Source organism: Monodelphis domestica, chromosome 1 (assembly GCF_027887165.1).
Source record: "Monodelphis domestica isolate mMonDom1 chromosome 1, mMonDom1.pri, whole genome shotgun sequence".
NCBI lineage: Eukaryota > Metazoa > Chordata > Mammalia > Didelphimorphia > Didelphidae > Monodelphis > Monodelphis domestica.
The window spans coordinates 412,182,203-412,206,695 of NC_077227.1; the positions used below are offsets into that span (position 1 = coordinate 412,182,203).

Consider the following 24,493-nt stretch of genomic DNA (forward strand, 5'->3'; position numbering starts at 1 on the left):
CTTAATTTTCATTCCTTCTCACTTTCTCTTTAAATTTCATTTTCTACCATGACCTTAATAAACCCCAATAGTCATGAACATCCCAGTATATTTCTGCTATACGTAGTTTTTAAAAATGTTTATTACATTTTAAATGATAGCAATAAAACTTGTCTGCTTGTGTTTGATCCCTTCTGAACTTTGTTCTGCTATCTTTTGTGTAGTTTTAAAAATTGTTTAATCTGATGTTCTATTCTTCCTTTTTGGCATCACGTATTGTGATATAAGGAAGGGATTTCAGAGTTCAACCCTGAACTCTGGCTGTCTGCCAGTTGTTCAGTAAACCAGAACTGACATGTTAATCATTCTATTGAAGAGTCTGGGAACTCTTCTCAGCTTGCTGTTGTCCAGTCATTCAGTTAGGCCAGAGTTTATGTGACTCCTTGAACTCTGTCCTTTGAGTTTTTCTTGGCATTTCAGCTTATTATTACCCTCTAATTCTCGTTTTTTCCCAGGAGAAACTCTGTCTTTTAACCAATAAATTTAGTTGAGCAAAACAAATCTATACATTAACTATATCAGAAAATGTATTTTTCTCTAGTCCATCACTTCTCTGCCAAATGGGTGGTAAACATGCTTAATTATTAGTCTTCTGAAGTTATGGTTGGTCACATCATTGATTTTCCAGTTTTCCAAAGCCATTTTCCTTTACATTTTCTCAGTTATATAAATGACTCTCTTGGCTACTTCACTTCTGCTCACTTCACTCTGTACCAGTTCATACAAGTATCCTCAAGTTTCTCTGATAATATTCCATTTTATTTGTATAGCACAATTTACTTAGTCTTTCCCCTATTGATGGACACCTATTTTGTTTTCAATTCTTTACTACAACAAAAGGTGATGCTATGAATATTTTAAATGTACATTTAGGGCCCTTTCCCATCTTCCCCTGACCTTATTGGGGGTATATTCTTAGTAGTAGTATCACTGGGACAGAGAGTATGCACAATTTAGTGACCTTGTGGGTAGTTCCAAATTGCTTTTGGATTGATTGAACCACTTCATCGGGCCAGCAAGAGTGCATCAGTATACAAGTTCTGAATATTGGACCCTTTTCCTTGGGGCATTTTTTTGGTTTTCATTATAAACAGCAACAAAAAAAATTTTTTTTTTAAAAAAGGACTGTATTAGTGATGATTTCAGAAAAAGCTGGAAAGATCTATGGGAACTGATGCAGAGTGAAATAAGCAGAATTGGGAGAACATCAGACACAATACCAGCAATTGCATTAAAAAAAGATAAAAGAAGGGGAGTTTTGTACCCAAAGGAAGTTTGGACTTTCAGTATGGAGAGGGGGAAAGAGAGGAGAACTCCCTTCTCCAAGTGGGGTTCAGGGGAGACAGCAGATGAGTTGGCTCAGAGAGAGGATAGGTGATTTGAAGATTTTTTCCCTTCTGCCTTTCCTCCTTAGCTAAAGCTGCCCTCCCAGATTTGCTCTTGTCCCTCTTGTCCCCCCTCCAACTTGAGACCAAAAGGTCTCCCCTTGATCCATTCACTCACACTCAGCTTGGGGAACAGATAACTTTTAATGTTAACTCAATTAGATAATACAAAAAGAATAATGGGCAGGGAAGAATGAGAAAAGGAAAGTGGGAAAAAGGGGGTACCTGTTTCTATCTAAAACCCTTTTCCTCCCTCCTCAAGTTTGGGGGGAACTCAGACCTTGGCATCCTGAGCCCCCTGAGAGAAAGTCAAGTTGACTCTCCCCTAGGCAACAGGAGCTGAGGTAAAGTCTGCTCAGGTTTCTCTTCAGAATGTCACTTCAATTAGGAAGTGTTGGGGGGAAGGATTTCCAGTCACCAGCAGGAAAAATGGGTAACCCTCAGGAGAAAATCTTTTCCCAACTTCTCTCTTCAGCTTCTCAAGACCAAAAGACTCACTGCTCTCTCAGCCAGAGTCTTCTCCTTCGGATTCCACTCCTGGGACCCCTCTCCCCATCGAGGTGATCCATTTCAAATACTCTTCAGCTTGTCACTTTTTCTCTAGTGCCAACCTCTGTCACACAATATTGGATGTGGATTATCTTTGAAAACTTGGCTACTCTCAGCAATGCACTGATCTGGAATAATCCTGAAAGATTTATGATGGGAAATGCTATCTACCTCTAGAGAAAGAACTGTTGGGGTCGTCTTTTGTATCAATGTATTTATGGTTTTATTTTGGGGTTTTGTTATGTATGAGTTTGCTCTTTTAACAATGACCAATATGGAATTGTGTTTTGCATGAAAATAAAAAAAATGAAAAAAAAAGTGTATCTGTGGGGAAAGTGAGGTGGCTCAGTAGTTGGAAAGCCATGTCTAGAGATGGGAGGTCTTGGGTTCAAGTATCTGTCCTCAGATACTTCCTAGCTGTGTGACACTGGGCAAGTCACTTAACCCCCATTGACTAGTCCTTACTGCTTTTCTGCCTTAGAACCATTATACATAGTATTGATTCTAAGATAGAATATAAGGGTTTTTATTTTAAAAAGAAAGTGTATCAGTGCACCTGTCATACTACAATTCCTTTGACAAACTGCTTCCTCCCCTCTTTTATCATCTTTTTCAATCTACTAGGCATGAGGTAGGAACTTTGAATTGTTTTAATTTGCATTTCTCAAATTATTAATGGTTTAGAGTATTTTAAAATATGGTTGCTGAGAGCTTGTATCTATTTTTCTTGAAAACTCACTTTATATTCTTTGATATACTCTCCCCTTGATAAAAGTGAAGAGGAGAGTAGAGATGACTGGTTGCTGATTCCTAATTATTCTTTCTTATCAGGGTCATTAGTCTAATTCTCTCCATTGTTTTATCTGGATTAATGTAGCTTTTGGTATTATATAATTAATCTGTTTTGAGATTCAATATCACTGTTGTTAATTGGTTTTCATGTTGCATTAAAACTCCACAGACCAAGGACAGCTGGGTGGCACAGTGGATAGAGTTCCAGGCTTAGAGTCCAGAGGATCTGAGTTCAAATCTGTCCTCAGACACTTCCTAGTTGTGTAATCCTGGACAAATCACTTAACCCTGTTTGGCCAGCCCTTGTGCTTCTGTCTTAGAGATGCTACCAAGACAGAAACGAAGGGTTTCAAAAACAAAAACTCAATAGACCCAGAGACACAGGAGCAGTTCATGAGCTTTAATGCTGTTTAAAAAAATTCATATTATCTACTGAACATAACAATAAAGCATAAAATATTACATTTATTTTAATTAGCATTAGTACAGTAGTGCACAAAGATGTGGAAACAATACCAATGAGGTACAGATCCATCAACATATAAAATGCATTTTACATTGGGTATGTGACGTTTTAACATAAAACAAAAAAACCAATGAAAACACATGGAGTTTATTATCAAAATTATCTGATCTCATGTATTACCTTAATCTTTTGCATATTTTATGACAAAAATAGGAATAGCTATATTTTCAATGACTTTAATTAGATAGAAAGTCTAGTGGGAAAATTATTAGGTTAGGAATTAAGAGCCTCACGTCTTAGTCTCAGCTCTGCTGATATTGGCCAAATTACTTTTGCTATCATTTTCTGTTACCTTATCTGCAGGTGGGGTTATGTTAGACAAAGATGATTCCTAAGCCCTTTTCCGACTCATATCCTCTAAGTTCTAAAACCCTTTTTTAGCTGTATCACAGAATCCTGAGAGTCTACATCTCAACGACTCTCCTAGGAGAGATACTGTAGGAATCTGTGAAGAATCATGTGAAGAAACAAGTATTCCCCATTCCTGATCTTGTGGTGTAGAGGAAGGTACATTGACTGGTTTCTCCTGGGATTAACATTCTAGGAATGTGAGTAGAGAAGAGATTTTGATTGCTAGATTATACTATATTTTGAATCCTTATAAGTTGAAAATTGGTGGAATAATGTCTGGGCATCCATAGAGCTGTAAATTTTTCATGTTGTCTTTGTTTTTTCAGAACCAGCAAAGTGAATTCTCCTTTCACCCAAGGAGTCGGAAAATCAACTCACTCTAATCAAGGTAGGAAGTCTGGAGTAGTGGAGAGAGATAGCCTTGCAGTTAGGAAGGCTTAGGTTCAAGTCCTGCTTCTGACCTACGCTGGCTGTGTGCCCACCAGCAAGTTATTCTCCTGACATCTTTCCAAGATCATAAGGTGGGGATGAGTTGCTGATCTCTTTGGGTAAAGGGAGTTTCCTTTATCTGTTGCTGCCATCACATACAAAATTACAGGTCTGAACCAAAGCAGCTGAAGTGTAAGCTTCTAAATACAGTTTGCCAAGTATATGTGTAAATAGATATAAAATGATGCATGTGACCATATTTGCATATATTTTTCCTGAATATATCTATATAGCTATAGGTATCTATATGGACATACAGATAGCTCTGCTCATTAGTGGCAGAGTCAGATTCATTTCCTAAATCCTTGAGTATATCCCTTTGATTTATTCTCAGAAGTACATTAATTTTTTTTTTTTTGGTAAACTAGTTGCTGACATATATGCTACCTCTTCCTCACAACTAGAACTCTCTTCTTCCTCATCCCTGCCTCCTGGTTTCCTTCAGGTTTCAGATAAAGTTTCCTCCTCTATAAGAAGTCAGGCCCAGGCCTCTCTGAGATTCTGTACGTATTTTGGTATTGTGTGGCTATTTTCCTGTTTCCCGCCTAGTAAACTGTGAGCACCTGGAGGACAGACTCTTTTTTTACCTTTTTTTTTTTAAATTTCCCAGCACTTAGCACAGGACTTGCGCATGGTGGATGCTTAATAAATGTTTGTTGACTTAAATAGAAAGCAAACTAAGTTCTGCTCATTTGAAAAAAATATCTTCTGCACTAAAATAGACAGCAGAACATTTACTGCTTTGTGTACATACAACACAGACACACCTGTGCGCCAACGAATGGATCTTAAGCAGTTATCTGAAACAAATGTTAAACACCTGAGTTGAGCCAGATGCCAAAAGAGCCACTTGGGATTCCATCTTTGGATGGGAAGGATGACAAATAACTTAAACATATAACCTGGACAAAATAAATTAATTTTAGGGATTTCCCAAAGTCTCTAATTTCTTAATGTGTGGTGGAAAAATGCTATTATTGTAAACATCCATGTCCAGACAAGATATTTTTTTCTTAGCCTGACCCATTCAGTGAAATCTGACAAAGAAGTGCAAATGTTTGTAAGGGACTTGATTTGTAGTCTCCTTTTGTGAAGACTTTCTTTTCTTAAGGAGGTCTCCTTAGGCAACCTTCCTTACTTCTTCAATCAAGAGCAAGAGCAGAAAAGTCAGAGGATTAGAGGATCACAGGATTTAGGGTTGGAAAAAGCCATCAAAATGATCGAGTCTAGGAGTTTTCCACCTTATTTTGTGTGATGGATCCCTTTGAACATCTATGGACTTGTTGGAATTATATTTTTAAATAACTGAAGGAAATACTAAATTTCAGTTGGATGTTAGTGAAAATCAAAATGTATTATTTTTCCCATCCAAGTTCATGCACCTCCTGAAATCTTAGGGCTATGGATCCCAAGTAAAGATCTCTTGGTTGAGTCTATTTTCATTCTTTTATAAAGGCAGATCCATAGAAAGGATAGCTTTTACGGTGCAGGAAGGACATTTCATTACTAGCTTCTCAATACCCATTTTCCTCTTCATCCAAATCTCCTGATCAAGCCCAGCTGCAGTGGGTTGATATTTGTCTTGCCAATCCCTTCTCCAGCTGAGTTCAGGAAATTCCTATGTCAGGACTCATTCACGAGAGATGGCCAAGGAGGCATGGTGTACCAAAGCTAACATGATAGTAATTAATATTTATATTATTATGGGAAGCTAAAGGGGACACATATGAAGAAGTAAGTATTCCCCATTCATGGCTCTGTGCAACAGAGGAAGATGCATGACTTCTGGACTTAGAAGATCACTTACTTGAGTCATCACGAAAAAGATGCTTTAACTACTTTGCATTTTGGTTTTCCTAACAACAAAATGAAAGAGTTTGACTGTTGAATCTCTAAGGTTTCCTCCAGCTCTAAATTCTTTAATTATTTTATCTTTTTTCCAAGGGAAATTATTTCATTAACAAGGGGTTCCTGGTCATAATATGAAGCCTTGCTGAAGATTAAAAACTCCTCTCCCCATAACCCAGTCCCCTCCTACATAGGAAAAACAGCATCCAGGTAAGATGAAGAAATGGGGACACAGAAGGGTAAAGTGACTTACTTAAAAGTCACACAAGAAGTATCTGAAGTAGAATTTGAACCTATATCTTCCTGTGAAATTCCCTTATTTTATCAATGAGGAATCTGAAGTTTAGAGAGGGCATAGAAGTCAAAATTTCTCCTTTTTCCTCTTCTGTTCACTAGACAACTAGCTGGCATAGTGAATAGAACACTGGATTTATAGTCAGGAAGATCCGAGTTCAAATATATCCTATAACACTTACTAGCTATGTGATCCTGGACAAGTCACTTAACCTTTGTTTTCTTGTTTTCTTAATTGTAAAATGAGGATAATAATAACACCTCTTTCCCAGGGTTGTTGTGAGGCTCAGATGACATCTTACTTGTACAATACCTGGAGTGTAATAGATGTAATGTAAGTATTTATTTCTTCCCCTGTAACTATTTCACTTAGGGACTATTCAAGTAGTAATACTTGTGTGGTTTTGAGTAAGTTATTCCCTTCTTTGGACCTCATTTTTCCCACCTAAAATATTGAAAATTTGTGAAATAGCTCTGTTTAGCTCTGATTTTATATGCTCTCACATTTAGTTACCTAAGGCACCTTCTAGCTCTAACATTTTGCATTATAAGTTTCCTTTTGACTCTAAAATTCTGTGTTCTAGGGTTTCTTTAAATTCCAATATTCTGAATTTTCAGGTTACTCCTAACATATATTCTGTGCCCTGAGATCTTATCTACTTCTGAGGTTCTGTTCCATGATTTTTTTAAATATACCTTGCTTAGAATTCTCATCTTCTAGGCATATTATAAAGTGCTTTTCCTAGTCCAAAACTTCCTACCTAAATTACTGACAGTGGAATTTGTTTCCCCTTCTCCCTACTAGCCTTCATGAAATTTTCTGGGTTTAAGTACATACAAATGATTAAAATTAGGGATTGAAAATAGTCAATCAAAACAGAAGATCCCTTCACAAGTGATGGCTTCTTTGGTCCCTATAACAGGAAAGCCCCAAAGAATGTTTTGTCTTCTTTGGTATAATCCACAAGAGAGATGTCACTGACATTTACCATCAGCTTATCTCCCTCTTGCATAGGAAAAACAGCACCCAGGTAAATTGGAATAAACCAATTGCTGCCTATCTCACAGATGGACTTGGTCCCTGTTAAAAGCTGCGTTGGCTCAGGGTATCTGTCAGTGACTCTGGTGATGACCTGAGTTATGTAATCTGGCTTGGTGGATCGATCCTTCTGATTAATTTTACCACATTCTGGTGTGCTGCCTCGGAAAGTGACTTGTGAATACACAAAGTAGTCTCCTGACTCCGGAATCACTAGGAACTTGTTGGTGTAGTTCATTTGGTTTTTGACGAAAGCAGAACCAAGTTTATGTTCCCACTGGAGAGCCGGCCATGAATCTTTCATGGGAGTCATAGGATTCTGTCGAATAGCTAGGAAGAAACACACAAAAAGTTAGCTTTGCTCACATGGGATCAGTAGACCCCTGTAAAAGAAATAACAGTCACTAAGAAGGACAGAAAATATTCCTTTTAAGCAATATTTATTCTTTTTCTTTATTTGTTATCTTTTGGTTTTATGCCATCTTTGTTTTCGAATATATCTATCCCTCCTCCTATAGCTAGTGACTTGTGCCTTGCAACAAAGAATTAAAAAGGAGGGAGAATACAATTAAAAAGATCCAATCAACACATCCACCATGTCTGAAAGTACATGCAATATTCCATCCTGAGCAGGTCATCTAGGTGGCACAGTGGATAGAGTGCTAGGCATGGAGTTGGGAGGACCTGGTTCAAATTTGGCCTCGGACTCTTCCTGGCTGTGTGAGCCTAGATAAGTCATTTAACCCCATTTGTCTAGCCCTTACCTTTTATCATAGAGTTGTCACTAAGACAGAAAGCAAGAGTTTAGAAAGAAATGTTCCACACCCAGAATCCCCTAAAACTACAAAGAAGAGGGAGAAGAGTATCTTTTCACCTCTTCTTTAGGGCCATTCTTGGTTATTATAATTACACACTATTCAGCTTTTGGAAAAATATTCAATATCATCACCACCACCATCATCAGATATGTTAGGTGGCAGAGTGAATCGAGTGTTGGGCTTGAAGCCAGGAAGACCTGAATTCCAGTATTTACTCATTTGTGTAACCTTGCCTTGAGCAAGTCACTTAATTTTTGCTCGCCTTTGTTTCCTTAACAGTAAAATGAGAACAATAATTGCAATGACCTCTGGGATGGTTGTGAGAATCAAATGAGATCATATTTGTTAGAGGGCTTAGCACAGCACCAAGTGCATTGTGGGCACTTAATGAATTCTTATTTCCTTCCTTCCTTCATCATCAATAGGAAGAATATATTGAAAGCAATGAACACAGGCAATATCAGTCTTAATGAATGCTTTCAAAACTATAAAATGGACTATAACTGACTTGAAAAATATGCTAATAAAAGTTTACACAATATCAACAAAGCACAGGGCTCATTAATGTAAGGTAGCTCATCTATGGAATAATGAATGCTACTTATACAACAGGAAGAAGAGGATGGAAAGAGATTCTCAGATCACATGATTAACTGGTCTCAAACCTATGGAAGTACTTTCAGAATGGATAGAAAGGCATCATTTCATCAAGCAACGGTAAATGCTGATAGCTGGTACACAACATTGGATTTATTGAATGTAACCAGTAGTTACCAATGGAGATGGTGAAAAAGCTAAAATCTAAGAGTATCATCAAAATTCCTTCCCCAGGTGACATACCCAGAAACTATGTTGACAAAGAAGAGAGAAATGAATGACTGAGACATGCAGATATGTTTTGGAGAACAGAACTATTTGTGATGGTAATTTGGGACTAGATTGTCACTGCCACATTTTACAGAAGAGTTATCCTTAAAAATCTTGGACCTGGTGGTCAGTGCAGATTATACAAGGGAACAGAAAATTTTGTGCAATGCATCCTTGAAGGATGCAAAAATTTGGCCTCTACCAAATAACTAGGTGATAAATGTAAGTATAAATAATAAAAGAATGCAAGCAAGATGTGACCCAGAAGTTAAAATTATAGATCAGAAACTTTCTATCTTTCATGAACCAACATGAAGACACATCTATCTGTGTGCTACAAATTCAGCTGTCAAAATATTCTTGAGAAGTCAACTAATAAGCAGAGCATCATTACAGATAGAGCTATTGTCTACCATCAATTGCATATGAAATCATTAAAAATGAATGATTTTTGTTAGATATCATCATATAAGTACTTCTAATCACAAATTCTCAAAGCCACATACAATGAAAATCTTTCAAAATATAGATGCAATAGAAAAAAAAATCAGAATCTCTTCATCCTTCATCCTGTCTGCTATTGGACTTGCATTAAGGATGCTTTCACTGAGCCTACAACCTAACACTTTTATTTGATTACAAAAAACCAGCCATTTTTTTCCTTCCATAAGAATCTAGAAATTATTCAATATAAATGAATGTTAATATAAGAATGATAAATCCTGAGACTTTTTCCATATAAGTTCCATTGGGTAAGATGAAGACAAGATAATGATAATAACATTAACAACAGCAATATCTTTATATAGTATTTGGACTTGGTCAACTAAAGTTCTCTTCTGTTGCCCCCATTAATGCAGAGAGGTGACTCTGGCTTCTTGAATAATATATCAGGGGAACATAGCTTGGGGCAGGTTTTATCAAGTTGTCAGTTGGAGTACAGAGTCAGAGACTCCAAATTACTTTGGGTTTTGGGGCTTCCAAAGCATCTGCCCTAATTAGCAGAAGTTGTTGTTGCTCTTGTTTAGTCATTTTTCAGTCATGTCCAACTCTTTGTGACCCCGTTTGGGGTTTTCTTGGGAGACACACTGTAGTGGTTTGAAATTTCCTTCTCTAGTTTGCTTCACAGATGAGGGATTGAGGCAAATAGGAGTTGTGACTTGTTCAGAGTGATATACCTAGTAAGTGTCTGAGGCCAGATTTGAACTCAGGAAGATGAGTCTTCGTGGCTCTGGGCCTCTCTCCATTATGCCACGTAGCTGCCTCATTAGCAGAACTAGTGTAGGGTTAAACACTGGATAATACCAAAACAATTAATTTGGATGTCTTCTTGGCTGAGTTATTTGACTGTGACATTTTTTAGCAACCAGATATGGTGGAAAGGCAAGACTAAGCCAGTCTGGGATGAGATATTTTCTGGAGATATCCATGAAATCAACTAGTGAAGACCTAATGGAGTGAGCCTGTAATTTGAATGGCTCCATTGCGGATGTGAAGAAGTAGAGCCTCATCTTTGACTTTGTGATGGCTTTTGGATGTAACTAGAGAACTTTGGAAAGGGGACATAAATTAATAATTTTCCACAGGAGAGTAGGACTGAATGGACAGCTCCAGCTACAGATTCTAAAATTTCTGGTGTTGAACAGTGGCCTAATAAAAATAGTTATCATCTCTGCAGCCTGTGGTTCTCAATTCACTAAGTATTAATTAGAGGCCTAGGAGCTAATTGTCTCAAATATATAGAACAATCTAGGAACAGCTTATTTATGGAGCATCATAGAGAAAGAAAGGAATTCTTGAGCTTTTGCATTTCCCAGATAATCAAAATTTACCCCACACCTTTTTAGTGCCAAAAATTATTTAAAAGTGGATTTGATATGTATAGCTACATTTTTTTGTGGTGGCAAAAATTGGAATTTTTTTTCCAAATTCCAAATTCCAAAAAATTGAGAGGTGTCCTTGGATTAGGGAATGGCTAAACAAATTATGGTATATGATGGTGATGGATGGTGCTATAAGGAATGATCTACATGAACTGATTCAGAGTGAAATAAGCAGAACCAGAAGAACATTATTTTTAGTAAGTGAAACATTGTGGGATGATCAAATATTATAGACTTTTCTACTAATAGCAATGCAACAATCCAGGACAATCCTGAGGGACTTATGAAAAGGAATGCTATCTGCATCGAGAGAAAGAACTGTGGGAGTAGAAGAAGAAAACATATGATTATATGGTTATATGATTTGAGGTTTTGGTCTTATAATAGTATTCACTTAAAAAAAATGAATGGAAACAGGTTTTGAGTGATATTGCATATATAACCCAGTGGAATTGCTTGTGAACTCCAGGAGGGGTGAAGGAAGTGGGGGGGGGGGGGCGGGGGAGACAACATGAATCATGTAATGTTGGAAAACTTATGTAGAATTTTCCATTGGAATAAAATAAAGAAAACAATTTTTACAGGTAGATTTAAATAGATGGAGAAGAGAAGTGTGTGGAGAGCAAAAAGTGTGAGGATGTGCAACATAATGGATAAAATGCCAAGTTTGGAGTCAGGGATATCTGAGTTCAAATCCACCCTCAGACATTTAATAGCTCTGTGACCCTGGTCAAGCTGCCTAACCCTGTTTGCCTCTGTTTCCTCATCTGGAATATGCAGACAATAGCACCTACTTCTCAGGGGTGTTTTGAGGATCAAATGAAATAATTGTAAAGTGCTTAAGAAAAGTGCCTGGCACATGGTAAGTGTTTCATAAATGCTAGTTATTATTATGATCATGATATTATTCCAGATAAGTTGGGTTTGAATTGTTCTTTTGACATCTATTACCTGTATGACCACAGGAAAGTGATTGAACCCTTTGGGTCTTAGTTTTCCCAGATAGCCTCTGAGGTCCTTTCTAGCTCTAAATCTATGAAAATTGTCGATCAGCTAGCATTTATTAGGTGCCTAGCTTTGGAGACACAAAGAAAGAGGACTTTCCCTCTTACTAACCCTTCCCTTCTATAAATCTTTCCCACTGTAGTTACAAGAGAGGTCCACAAGCTTCATTTTATAGATGAAGAGAATGAGTCTCTGGTGCATGCAGTGACTTGCTTCTGATCACTTAGTGAATAAGTCAGAGCTAGGATGTGAGCCCGAGTCTCTTAGGTCCAAGTTCCATGCTCGTTCTGGTGCATGTCTTCCTTTTTAGCAAAGAGACTGTATCTATGATCCATAGATCAGCCTACAAAAATTTGGAAAGGGTCACCACCAGAAAGCTGGCTACCAGGCGATCATTGTATTTTATTTCATTTTGGGCCACTTCAACTCATGCCAGGTCCCCCACAGCATAGAAGATGTCGTGATCTCTGTCAGTGGAAGTAATCCCAAACCAATGAGATCTGACATACTTTAAGTGCTGAGTGCAGTGCAGAGAACTTTTATCATATGCTTATAGAATTTGGGGCTGGAGCTGACTTGATACGTCATTTAGTTTCTCTCTTTCATTTTACAGATGAGGAAAAGGAGGTTCAGAGGGAGTGACTAGCTCAGGTTCTCCTGGCTAATAAGCACAAGTCTGAGGGTTTCAGCTCAGTATGAGTCAACAGCATGACAGATACCATAGCTAATATTGCCCTTGGAGAGGAGAGAGGTGGTAGTTCTTTTTAGTGGTATGCTGGTAAATATTTAACAACTGGTTCTCTGAAAAATAAATGTATCAGGGCAGCTAGCTGGCTCAGTGGATAGAGCACTGGGCCTGGAGATGGGAGGATCTGAGACCAAATGTGGCCTCAGATATTTACTAGCTGTGTGACCCTGGGCAAGTCACTTAACCCCCATTGCCTAGCCCTTACCACTCTTCTGCCTTATAAACAGTATTGATTCTAAGATGGAAGGTAAGGGTTAAAAAAAAAAAAGGAGGAAGATTTTGGCTCAGGATGAGGAAAACCATTCTAAAAATTAAAGCTGTCCAAAAAGGATTGGGAAGCCTCAGAAAGTTGAGTTTTTTCTTGTTGTGAGTCTTTCAATAGAAGCCAAATGGCCAGAACCACAGGCCAGGCTCACAAAGTCTGAGAGTTAGAAGTAGCCCATCTCCTCTACAGGGGTTACGGAGAAATGCTCTCTCTAACATCTGGCCATTGGTGTCCAACTGGCCTTGGATGGCCAGGGCAAGCAAAAATGTTTTAACTTCCCCTAAGTATGATTCAGTGGTAAAAGGCTCCCCGGTTCATTTGACACCTTCACGTACTGATGACCACAATGAATCTTCCCTTAAGTGATTGATTATGCTTCAATGAGAAGATTAAAGGGAGCACTTATTCATTTGTTTGCTGCCTCTCTTTCCAGCAGATAATATCTGATATTTTATCTTTAGCCAGCTCACACACACACACACACACACACACACACACACACGCTCATACATAGAAGGCGAGGTCTCCCAAATAAATGATCTATGGATATTTCTCTTGCTTTCAACAAAAAAAGGGAACTCATTCTTATTAGTTACCCTAAGAGCTTCCTTTTCTTTGTTCTTGATTTTTCACCTGCCTCTCCAGTGCTTAGAAAAATTAATGCTTATAAAGTGATCACAAATTGAACTGGAAGATCAAAGTCCCGAATAAAAAGAGGCGGCTTCTTGAGATTGTCTGTGATTTGGTAGGCTCAATGTGTAACAGCAACTAAGCTAACTCCTTCCATGACTTCCTGCTGGCTCCTGGCAAAGACCACCTTTAGTCCAATCTGCCTGATTTTTTTTTTTTAAGGAATGCATTCTTTTTGATAAAGCATTCAGGCAAGAACACATATAAAGGTCATGGGGAGGCCTTCGGGGATATTTTAGTTAGTTAAATCTTAAAAAATAAAAACATTCCAAATGAACAAAATTCATTGAGAGGCAATATGATATAGTGGAAAAAGATGCTGCCTCACAGTCAGAGAAGTTTGAATTCAAGTTTGGCCTCATATCAGCCTGGCTGTATGATTTTCAGCAAGGGATTTAACCTCAGGCAACTCTATAAGAGACTGCTAGGTGGCATAGTGGAGACAGCATGAGGACCCAGGAAGACCTGAGTTCAAATCCAGCCTCAGTTATTAGCTGTGTAATCTTGGGCAAGTTACTTAACTTTGTTTGCCTCAGTTTCCTCATCTGTAAAATGAGCTCTAGAAGGAAATGGCAAACTACTCCAGGATTATTTCCAAAATAGACCCCAGGTGGGCTTACAAAGAGTGAGGCACTACTAAAAACAACCAAAGAACAACTTTATAAATTCCTAGATAATTGTAGATCTGTATCAGTAGAGAGATTTCCCTTCCTGGGAGTTCTCTACACTAGTGCAGTCCAAGTTTGGAGCTTCATCCTCTCAAAACAAAGCAAAAAACCCAAATTAATTGTAGAGGAAGTAAATGTTGTTGAATGGATTTCTGAATATCTTGCTTGGACTCAAAACCTTCCCTGATGTATTTCTGAAGCTAGTTATTCCTGTTTATGGTGCTCTGCAGCTCAGGCACCACCAGGGTTCTTTGGAAGAACAGCCAATTGGTCTGGAAATAAAGGATTTCCCACTGGGTAACGATGCCTCATTATGGCATGGAAGTGATGCTGTGGAGGCTATACTCATGGTGTCTTTGCTATGATAGATCTACCCAAGCATTAAAGACATTGAGTATGGAATCTTGACCCATTGTTGGAAGAATAATCTAGTTTAGTTTAGAGATGCTTTTCACTAATTTATTGACTATAGCAATTTTTGAAGACTTTTGGCTAAATTCTAATGAATTGTAATCTGTGTGGGAGGGAGGATGCATTACTCAAGCCTCTGAAATCATAGCTTGCTAGCATATTGGAGCAGATAGATAGAGTCAGGAAGACTCAAATTCAAATCCAAATAGTTGGGTGACCCTATACAAGTCACTTAAACATTGCCTCAGTTTCCTCAAGTGTAAAATGAGGATAAAAATAACACTTATCTCCTAAGGGTGTTGTGAAGATCTAATGATACCATAACTAGAATCACTTGACACATAGGAAACATTATATAAATGCTTGCTATGTTTGCCCTATATAAATGTTAGCTATTATTATTATTATTATTATATTGAAATAAGCAATACTAAGTTGGATCTACTCTCATACCTTAGAAAGAATGAAGGATCCTTGGGGGATACCCTTCTAAGCCTGGGACAAAATTTGGAGTCCTGGATTGGAGGACACAATGAGGGACACTGCACCTCTATACCAATAATCCTGATGCTTAGTGTCTGAGAAAAAGCTGGTTTTGGGGAAGCTAGAGTGCCAGGCCTGAAGACTAGAAGTCCTGGGTTCAAATCCATCCTCTGATACTTCTCAGCTGTGTGATCTTGGACAAGTCACTTAATCCTAATTGCCTAGCCCTTATTGCTCTTCTGCCTTGGAGCCAATACACAGTATTGATTCTTTATCAAAGGTAAGGGTTTAAAAAAAATAGTTGGTTTTATGATGAATAATGTGTGTGTGTGTGTGTCTGTGTGTATATATATACATATACATATATATGTGTTTATGGCAAGGTTATTTTGAAATCCCCCCTCCCAATTCACTAGATATATATTTCTCTGCTGTTTGCAGGGCACTGTGCTAGGGATGGGGTCTTGGTCCTTGTGGAGTGGTCTGCCTTGTGCCTGTTGTCTTGCCTTTTCCCTAGACTTTTCAATTCTTGGAATTGGAGAGGCAAATCATAATTTTTAATCCCTGAGGAAGTCCTCCTGGCCTTCCACATTTGGTAATAATACTACTAATATTTTTTAAATCCCCGAGAATTTAAATGTCAAGGGGTTTTTCATGTAATACTTTTGTCCTGCTCATTCACAAGAAAGAAGAATTGGAAATCCCAAGCTTCGTTTTTTTTCCTGAAGAGATAGGATTTCCAGTTTGAAGCCAAGTACTTTAAATCCAGGCAATTTGGCAAAGCCTCAAAATGGAATATTGGGGCTATTTTGATGCATGAGTATTTTCCCACCCTAATTTATCCCATATGTGAGGCAGCTTGGTGAGGTGGTTGGCGAGGCAGCCTTGAAGGCAGGAAACTTGGGCCCATGTTCTGCCCCTGACACGTGGGTTCCCCTGGGTCTTTTTGCAAAAAGTCCTGGGAAGAACTTAAAACATTGTTGCCTGCTGTGGGCATCAAAAGCCAGATGTTGCAGAGAGAAGATTCCTCTCTAAACCTTGTGGAGGGGATGGATTGGTCTAAATGTCCTCTTGGATCCCTTCCAACCTCTCCATGCTAGCTACGTGACCCTGGGCAAATCACTTAACCTCAGTGGCCCAGACAATTCTCTGAGACTAAGTTGCAGACCTCTATTTATAGAGGCAATATTCTTGCAAAGAAACCTTTGTCCCTGATGACATCACAGTTGTGAAACCTAGCTTCGGCTCCCAACCCTCTAAGAAGATCCATTATACCATCTCCATCACCCCTAAGCTTTCTCTCTCTGACCACGGAGCTCAGTTGATAGTGTCCTAGGGAATGAATTATTCCCAATGAAGAAAAATTACCTGTCAGGTGTGCTCTTGGCTTGTCTGAATTAGACCTGTGGGGCGTATCTGCAACAGAAGACAAAGCATAATTTATATATGTCCTGGTTTACCTTAAGCTAACAGTATTGGTTTGTAGCTCTTCCTGGAAGGTGTGATGAGAGGAGGACATTCTATTTGTACTTTGGAAGGGTGTATTGGGCAGGATTTAATCAAAATCCATTCCAGCATTGTTGGGTGACCAATCATGAAGAATTTCAGGGTTTGTGCCTGCAGCTCTTCAGAGGAGCTCATTGTTCTCCTGTATTGCTATTCCTACAGTAACTTTAATTCTAGGAATGGTGGCATAGATGGTCTGGTCTAGTTCTTTACCTCAGGCCTGTGAGTTTTCAAAAAAAAAAAAAATCCAACACAATGATTTTGATAACAATAGCAAAATCATTAGTTTCCTTTGTGATCCTGTGTATTTTATTTTATGCATTTAAAAGCACTATTCTGAGAAGAGGCTTCTCTAGAATGCCAAGAGGTACATGACCCAAAAAAGATGAAGATTCCTTCATCGACCAAGATACACTCCTTTTACTTTTGGTTTCTTCTTTTCTGATTGCATTTAAAAGAGGAAAACTCACAAACCTCCACCCTTTTTTTCCCCTCCAAAAGGGCCCTGAAGCAACACTTAAAGATCATAGGACTATAAAGAACTATAGGGGACTTTAAAGATTATTTGGTGTTTTGGTTCTCAAACTTTTTGGTCTTAGGTCCCCTTTACACTCTTACAAATTATTGAGGACCCCACTGCTCCAGAGCTTTTGTTCAGATGTTATATCTATTAATGTTTTTGAGAAATATCAATCTTTACTATGTTAGAAATTAAAATGTCTTCATATTCTTATGAAAATAGTTTTGACTTTGCTGAAACTCTGAAAGGATCTCAGGGACTCCTATGGGGTCCCCTGACCAATCTAAGAACTTCTTATCTGATTAATAGAGTCATAGATTTAAAGCTGGATTGGACCTTGAAGTTCATCTGCCTTAACCTCCTATTATAGATGGAGAGCCTAAGGTCCAGAGAGAAGTTAAGCGATTTGTCCAAGGTTAAACAGGTACTAAGTGGTAGGCTTTGGATTTGAATCCAGGACCTGTGACTCCTAACTTCTATGACACTTTGTATCACCTTGCTTCTTAGGCCAAATTGCCTCATTGATGTAAAAGAATGAGATTCAGAGTTCTAGATTTTCCGTGATGACTTGATGAGTTACAGAGCTGGAAGTCAAACCTAGGTCTTCAGATACCTACTCCAATGAGCCCTGCAAAGGCCCACCTCTTGCTCCAGCCCTCTATATCCAGCAATGCCCTGGCTATGCCCCCTTGCAATAGCTTAGGGCTTTCCTTTGGGTGCAGACCCCGAATGAACCAGAAACAAAGGCCCACCAGAATCCATTCAACAGGCATTTTCACTGGTCCTAATACATGGGCTTGGGACTTTGGAGCTGTGCACACCCCATATTTCAGGAATGACCTCAAAGCTACTATCCACATTTTTTTTAGCATAAGAAAAAAGAAGATAAATAAACTTACAAGCTCGCTGATATAACCGCTCAGATCCCAAGGCTTTTGGAAACTGTTGGAAAAGACAGACGTAGTTAAAACTTTTCTCAGCTACAAAGAAATGCTGCTGCTGCTGCTGCTGCTGCTGAGCCCAGTCACAGTGGGGTGGGGAAATGACAACTAAAAGGTTGTTCCTGGGGAGCGCCAGGTACCCAGCATCTTCCTCTTCGAGACCTGAATTAAAATCCTGCCTTAGTCGTTTATTAGCTGTGTGACCTTGAGCAAGTCACTTGATCTGTCTGCCTCAGTTTCTCATCTACAAAATAGGGATAAATAATGAAAGCACAATTTTCAAAATTCATGTCTTTTTGACTTCAGGCATGACGCTTTATCCAATCCATTACCTAACAACTTTATTCCATCCACTTAGATTCAAGAAATTTTCATCTGTGCATCTGTAAAATTTTAAAGCTCTGGAATTCTCCATATCTAATGCTTTGGTGTTTTTCTATGGTAATAAGGACAGAATTATCTAGTGCTGGAGGCATCTTAAACCACAGTTTAAGAAACAGAATACTCTGATAACTGACTTGAGCAAATTGATCGATCTCTTTATTTATTTTGCCTATCTGAGAAATAACTCCCTAAAACATATTTATATTGTGTTTTAAGACAGATGAAAGTGCTTTCTTCACAATCATCCTTTGTGGTCGGTAGTGCAGGTATTATTTCCATTTTATAGATGGGGAAAATGAGACTTACAAGTGAATGACTTGACCCTAGTAAGAAAGAAAGAATTGGACCTAGGGTCTGAACCTGAATCTCATCGCTCCAAATAGGTGGTGATAATACCAAATACTCCTAAATGCCATGTTTTTTTTTTTTTTAAATATGAGGTCATGTTAAATTCGTATGGGGAGAATTAAACACAAATTTATTAAAAAAATAAAAATTTATTAAAAAATAAAATTAATTAAACACAAATTAGCACAACATAATTTATCATCAATATCTGCTTTTGTAATGTAACTTTCTTTTTACCTGTCCCTGATACCAATCTTGCTGTTGTTCAGTCATGTCTTACTCTTTGTGATCCTTTTTAGGATTTTTTTCGCAAATATACTGGAATGGTTTGCTAGTTTCCTTCTTTAGCTCATTTTACAGAAGGGGAAACTTAGGTAAACAAGGTTAAGTGACTTGCCCAGGGTCACACATATAGTGAGTGTCAGAGACTGGATTTGAACTTGGGTCTCCCTGACCCCAGGCTACCATTGAGCTGCCAAACTACTCAGATATATTCTCTTCTAGTAGACTATAAACTCCATGCAGACAGGGGCCACTGTTCTTTTCCTTTGTATGTTCTAGTAGCTTATATAATGCTTTGCACAAAGTGTAATTCATAGGATTTAGAACTCAAAGGGATCTAGAGTCCATCTAGTCTAACCATTCATTTTAATGATGAGAAAACAGGTTGCTAAATGACTTGCCCGTGGTCTCAGGCAATAAGTAGTAGACACCATGACAAATGTTGTTTTAATCTTCATTCATTAGTGAGGAGGTTAAATGCAACTGACTCAGCTCCCCAGAGCCTATATTCCTGCTGGAACCACGTATTGGGCAAACCAGGGGCGATTGTATTTCTAGGACACTTCCAGATTTCTGTCCTGCTTCTATTTAGCTATTGTTGAAGAATTGAATATGCCTGAAGATTTTTAAGTTTTTAAACATAGTATTTAAACCCCCCTCAAAAAAAAAATACCTTACCTTCCATCTTGGAATCAATATGGTGTACTGGTTCCAAGGCAGAAAAGAGGGAAGGGCTAGGTAATGGGGGTTAAGAGACTTGCCCAGGGTCACATAGCTAGGATCTGAGGTCACATTTGAACCCAGGACCTTCCATCTCTAGGCTCTCAATCCATTTAGCCAACTACCTATCTCCCTTTCTCTTATGGAATGGGAGTACTTTTTAATTTGGTTCTTTTTTTTTTTTTAAACCTTACCTTCTTAGAATTGATACTAAGTATGGTTCCAAGGCAGAAGAGTGATAAGGGCTAGGCAATTGGGGTTAAATGACTTACTTAGGGTCACTCAGCTAGGAAGTATCTAAGGTTAGATTTGAATCTTGGTCCTGATTCCCAGCCTGGTTCTCTATCCATGGAACCACCCAGTTGTCCTGCCTTTTGTTTTTAATATCACAATTGTTTCCAAATATTCATTTCCCCACAATGTAACCCAGAATCGAGCCCTCCATTGTCCCCAAGTGAAGAAAAAATTAAACTTGTCTTTCCTTTCCTATCTGGGTTTTACTTAGGATGTGGCACACTTTGGATCACAGGTACTGCTTTTTTCCTTCAAACATCATATACATTCCTAAGCGCGTTAGAGAATATCAATAGTGATCATCTAGTCCATCATCTGCCTGAACCATCATTCCCTCAACGTCATCCTCACCAAGTGGTCAACTAGCCTCTGCTTGAGAATTTCCAGAGATGGAAACGCCACTCCCAGAGCTAGCGTGTGCCATTAATGCGGAGCACTAATTGCTGGGGAGCTTTTCCTTCATCAAACCAAAATTTGCTTCTTGGCAACTTTTACCCATTGCTCCTAGTTTGACCTCCAAGGCATAGCAGAGCAAAATCAGCCTCTCTTCTGCATTATGCATGCCCTTTCAGTAGAAGACATTTGCCATGTCTCTGCCCTCGATCCTTCTCTAGGATAGACACCTCCAGTTTTTTCAGTTAATCCTCATGTGGCATGACCTTGCCCCAACCTTTTTCTCCCTTGATTGTTTAGGAAGAGAGATTTATGAAATAATGATAATAATTATAACAAATAACCACAGGCAATATTAATATAAAAGTACTTTTAGGTTTACAAAATGCTTTCCATGTTTCTTATTTGATCAGAATGTTATAAGGTCCTTTGAAAATCATTGTTTAATCTTCTGCCCTATAAATTTCCTCTATGATATTTCTAATAAGAAGTAATCCAGTTTCTGTTTGATTTTTCCAGTGATTGGGGTACTCACTCCATAATGACTCAGCCCATCCATTTTTGCACAGTTCTATTTGTTCAGTGTTTGTCAATGCTTAGGTCTAAACGATAGCTATATGTTTGGGAGTCAAAAATCTCTGAAATTATATTTACAATTGGGTTTATGTGTGAGACCTTTTTTTTTCTCCAAAGATACCCATCTATCCAAATTTTTTTTGAAAATTTTATTTAATGAATTAATTTGGAACATTTTTCCATGGTTACAAGATTCATGTTCTTTCCCTGCCCTCCTCCAGCCCCCCTCCTGTAGCCAATGCATAATTCCTCTGGGTTTTACATGTGTCATTGCATCTATCCAAAATTTATTTAGTATATTTTATACATCTACCATTCATGTAAGGGGCAGCCAGGGACAGTGGAAAAGGCACAGTGTCTGGATTCAGGAAGACTAATCTTCCTGAATTAATAATGTCTGTCCTCAGACAGGTACTAGCTATATGAACCTAGGGGAGTCGTTTACTTTTTGCCTCAGTTTCCTTACTTACAAAATGGACTGGGGAAGGAAATGGCAAACCATTCTAGGATCTTTGCCAAGAAAATGGGACTACTGAGTCAGACACGATTAAAATGACTAATGTGTCTAATTAAGGTTTGTTTAATTAGGGCCTGTCTATATGATCCAGAAAAAGAAAGGCCAAACCTTTTAGTCCCACAAAACTACATTGTGGAGCCCAGTGATTTGCAGCCTCCATTTATTCTGTTTTGACAACGAAAACAAACACTCCATGTGGCCATCCCTCCTTAATTCCTGTCATCTTATCTTCTTTTCTTCCTTTAAGACTTAACCCAAGGGGGCAGCTGGATTGCTCAGTAGATTGAGAGCCAGACCTAGAAACGGGAGGTCCTGGGTTCAAATCTGGCCTCAGACACTTCCTAGCTGTGTGACCCAGGCAAGTCACTTAACCCCATTGCCTAGCCCTTACTGCTTTTCTGCCTTGGAACCAATACACAGTATTGACTCTAAGACAAAAGGTAAGGGTTTTAATTAAAAAAAAAAAAGACTTAGCCCAAAAGCCACTCACATCAGGAAGCCTTTTCTTCTGATCCTTCCCCTTACCAACCCAAATGGAAATGTTCTCTTGTTCTACAAATGTTCTTAGAGTTCTTTGTATCACGCTGTGATCCTTATCCTAATCTACCAAATTTCAGAGTATTTGCACCCTGGCAACCCCCTCTCTGACTGTGTAAGCTCTTTGAGAGGAGCCCCTGGGTTGTTTTCATCTTTGCATTTCTTACCTAGAACACAGCATCTTCCACATACAACAGGCTGTGCTTAGTAAAAATGTATCAAATGGAATTGAATTTTGTCAATTGAATTCGACTCCCCAGAATGAATCTTCCTTAGATAAAATAGCAACATGAAAATATTCAATTCTCATACAACACTGTAAATAAATACTTCCCACAAGAACCTGAGACAAGCTCTAGAATGAATCTTATTAACAAGTCCCCAAATTGGCTCGAAAGTAGTTTGTCTAGACAAGAATTTAGCCAACTCTCTTGTGTAGAGCTTTGATATAGATATTTCATAAATTGAAGTCAATTTCATCAGGTAATAATCACTAAGAATTTATTAAGGGGGCAGCTCAATTAGTAGATTGAGAATCAGGCCTCGAGATGGGAGGTCCTAGGTTCAAATTTGGCCTCAGACACTTCCCAGCTGTGTGACCCTGGGCAAGTCACTTGACCCCCATTGCCTAGCCCTTACCATTCTTCTGCCTTGGAACCAATACACAGGATTGACTCCAAGATGAAAGGTAAGGGTTAAACAAACAAACAAAAAAATAATTTATTAAGTATCTTCTGTGATCCAAGTTGGGGCAACTAGGTGGCACAATGGATAGAGCACTAGGCTTGGGATCAGAAAGAGTCATCTTCATCTTCAGGATGACTCAGACACTTAATAGCTTGGTAATCCCAGGTAAGTCACCTAACCCTGTTTGCCTGAGTTTCCTCATCTGTAATGTGAGCTGGAGAAGGGGATAGGTAGGTGACTTAGTGGATGGAGAGCCAGAGATGGGAGGTCTTGGGTTAAAATCTGACCTCAGATACCTCCTAGCTGTATGACCCTGGATAAGTCACTTAACCCCCATTGCCTAGCTCTTACCACTCTTCTGCCTTGCATACAATATTAGTATTGATTCTAAGATAGAAGGTAAGAGTTTTAAAAAACATTGAGTCAGAGAAAGAAATGAAAACCACTCTAGGGTCTTTGCTAAGGAAACTCCAAATGGGTTCATGAAGAATGGGACATGACTGAAATGGGTAAACAACAAATGAGCCAGGAACTCGGTTATATACTTGGACTATAAAGACAAAAATAAATAGCAAATAATCAAAATAAATACAAAATGGCTAGGGAGGGAAGAACCTAGCATTTAGAGAGCTCACTTTACTACTGAGATCCAGAGAATTCTGTTACTTTATTTTCTAGGGTTTAACATGGGCAATGACTGTTTTTTACTTTTCATACACACACACACACACACACACATACACATATGTATGAATTTTGTCCTTAAAAACATTTTAAAAATACGAACATGTGGCAAAATTGGGACACTAATGCATTATTGGTGGAATTGTGAACTGATCTAACCATTCTGGAAGGTAATTTTGAACTATGCCCAAAGGGCTATAAAACTGATCCAGTAATCCACTTTATCCACGTCTTTATCCCAAAGAAATAATTTAAAAGGGGAAAGGACCTACTTGAACAAAAATATTTATAGCAGCTCTTTTTGTGGTGGCAAAGAACTGGAAAATGAGGGGATGCCCATCAATTGGGGAACAGCTGAACAAATTGTGGTATCTGTTGGTGATGGAACACTATTGTGCTTTAAGAAATGATAAGCAGGATGGCTTCAGAAAAGGCTGGAGAGATCCGTGGGAACTGAAGCAAAGTGAAATAAGCAGAACCAAGAGAACATTGTACATAATAACAGCAATAGTGGATGATGATTATCTGTGAAGACTTGGCTACTCTTAGCAATGCACTGATCTGGGACAATCCTGATGGGGAATGCTCTCCGCCTCCAGAGAAAGAACTGTTGGAGTCGTCTTTCACATCAGTGTATCATTGGTTTTATTTTGGTTTTGTATGACTTTGCTCTTACAACAGTGACCAATATGGAAGTCTGTTTTGCATGACAATAAAAATGCCCTTACCTTCTGTCTTAGTATCAGTTCTAAGATAGAAGAGCAGCAAGGTCTAGACAACCAGGGTTAAGTGACTTGCCCATGCTCACACAGCTGGAACATGTCTGAGGTCAAATTTGAACCTGGGTCTTCCCACTGTGCTACCTAGCCACCCCTTTCAGTTCTCTTTTACCTCCCAAGTATGCTCTCTTCTCTGCTTTGGTGTATTTGTTCCCAAGTTCAGAAAGTCATTTAG

At 38.6% G+C, this 24,493-nt stretch overlaps 1 protein-coding gene and 1 long non-coding RNA gene across 3 annotated transcripts in view; one reads left to right on the forward strand and one right to left on the reverse strand.

Moving 5' to 3' along the window:
• Window positions 1–11,319, forward strand: part of LOC130456424 (uncharacterized) — a 44,957-nt gene extending 33,638 nt beyond the window's left edge. The window contains exons 3-6 of one of the 2 annotated variants that reach the window (XR_008915256.1): window positions 3,969–4,030; window positions 6,076–6,189; window positions 6,546–8,847; window positions 8,962–11,319. This is a non-coding gene — a long non-coding RNA (uncharacterized LOC130456424). Of the gene's footprint in view, window positions 1–3,968; window positions 4,031–6,075; window positions 8,848–8,961 lie in introns of both variants that reach the window. The other variant, XR_008915255.1, reaches the window with a different exon arrangement.
• The window catches only part of TNFSF15 (TNF superfamily member 15), a 35,920-nt gene continuing 14,578 nt past the window's right edge, over window positions 3,152–24,493 (reverse strand). Inside the window, exons 2-4 of the mRNA XM_007474529.2 lie at window positions 18,076–18,118; window positions 16,519–16,566; window positions 3,152–7,642 (exon numbers count right to left, since the gene is read on the reverse strand). Coding sequence (XP_007474591.1) covers window positions 7,188–7,642; window positions 16,519–16,566; window positions 18,076–18,118 — 546 coding nt within the window. The 3' untranslated portion in view covers window positions 3,152–7,187. The remainder of the gene's footprint in view (window positions 7,643–16,518; window positions 16,567–18,075; window positions 18,119–24,493) is intronic.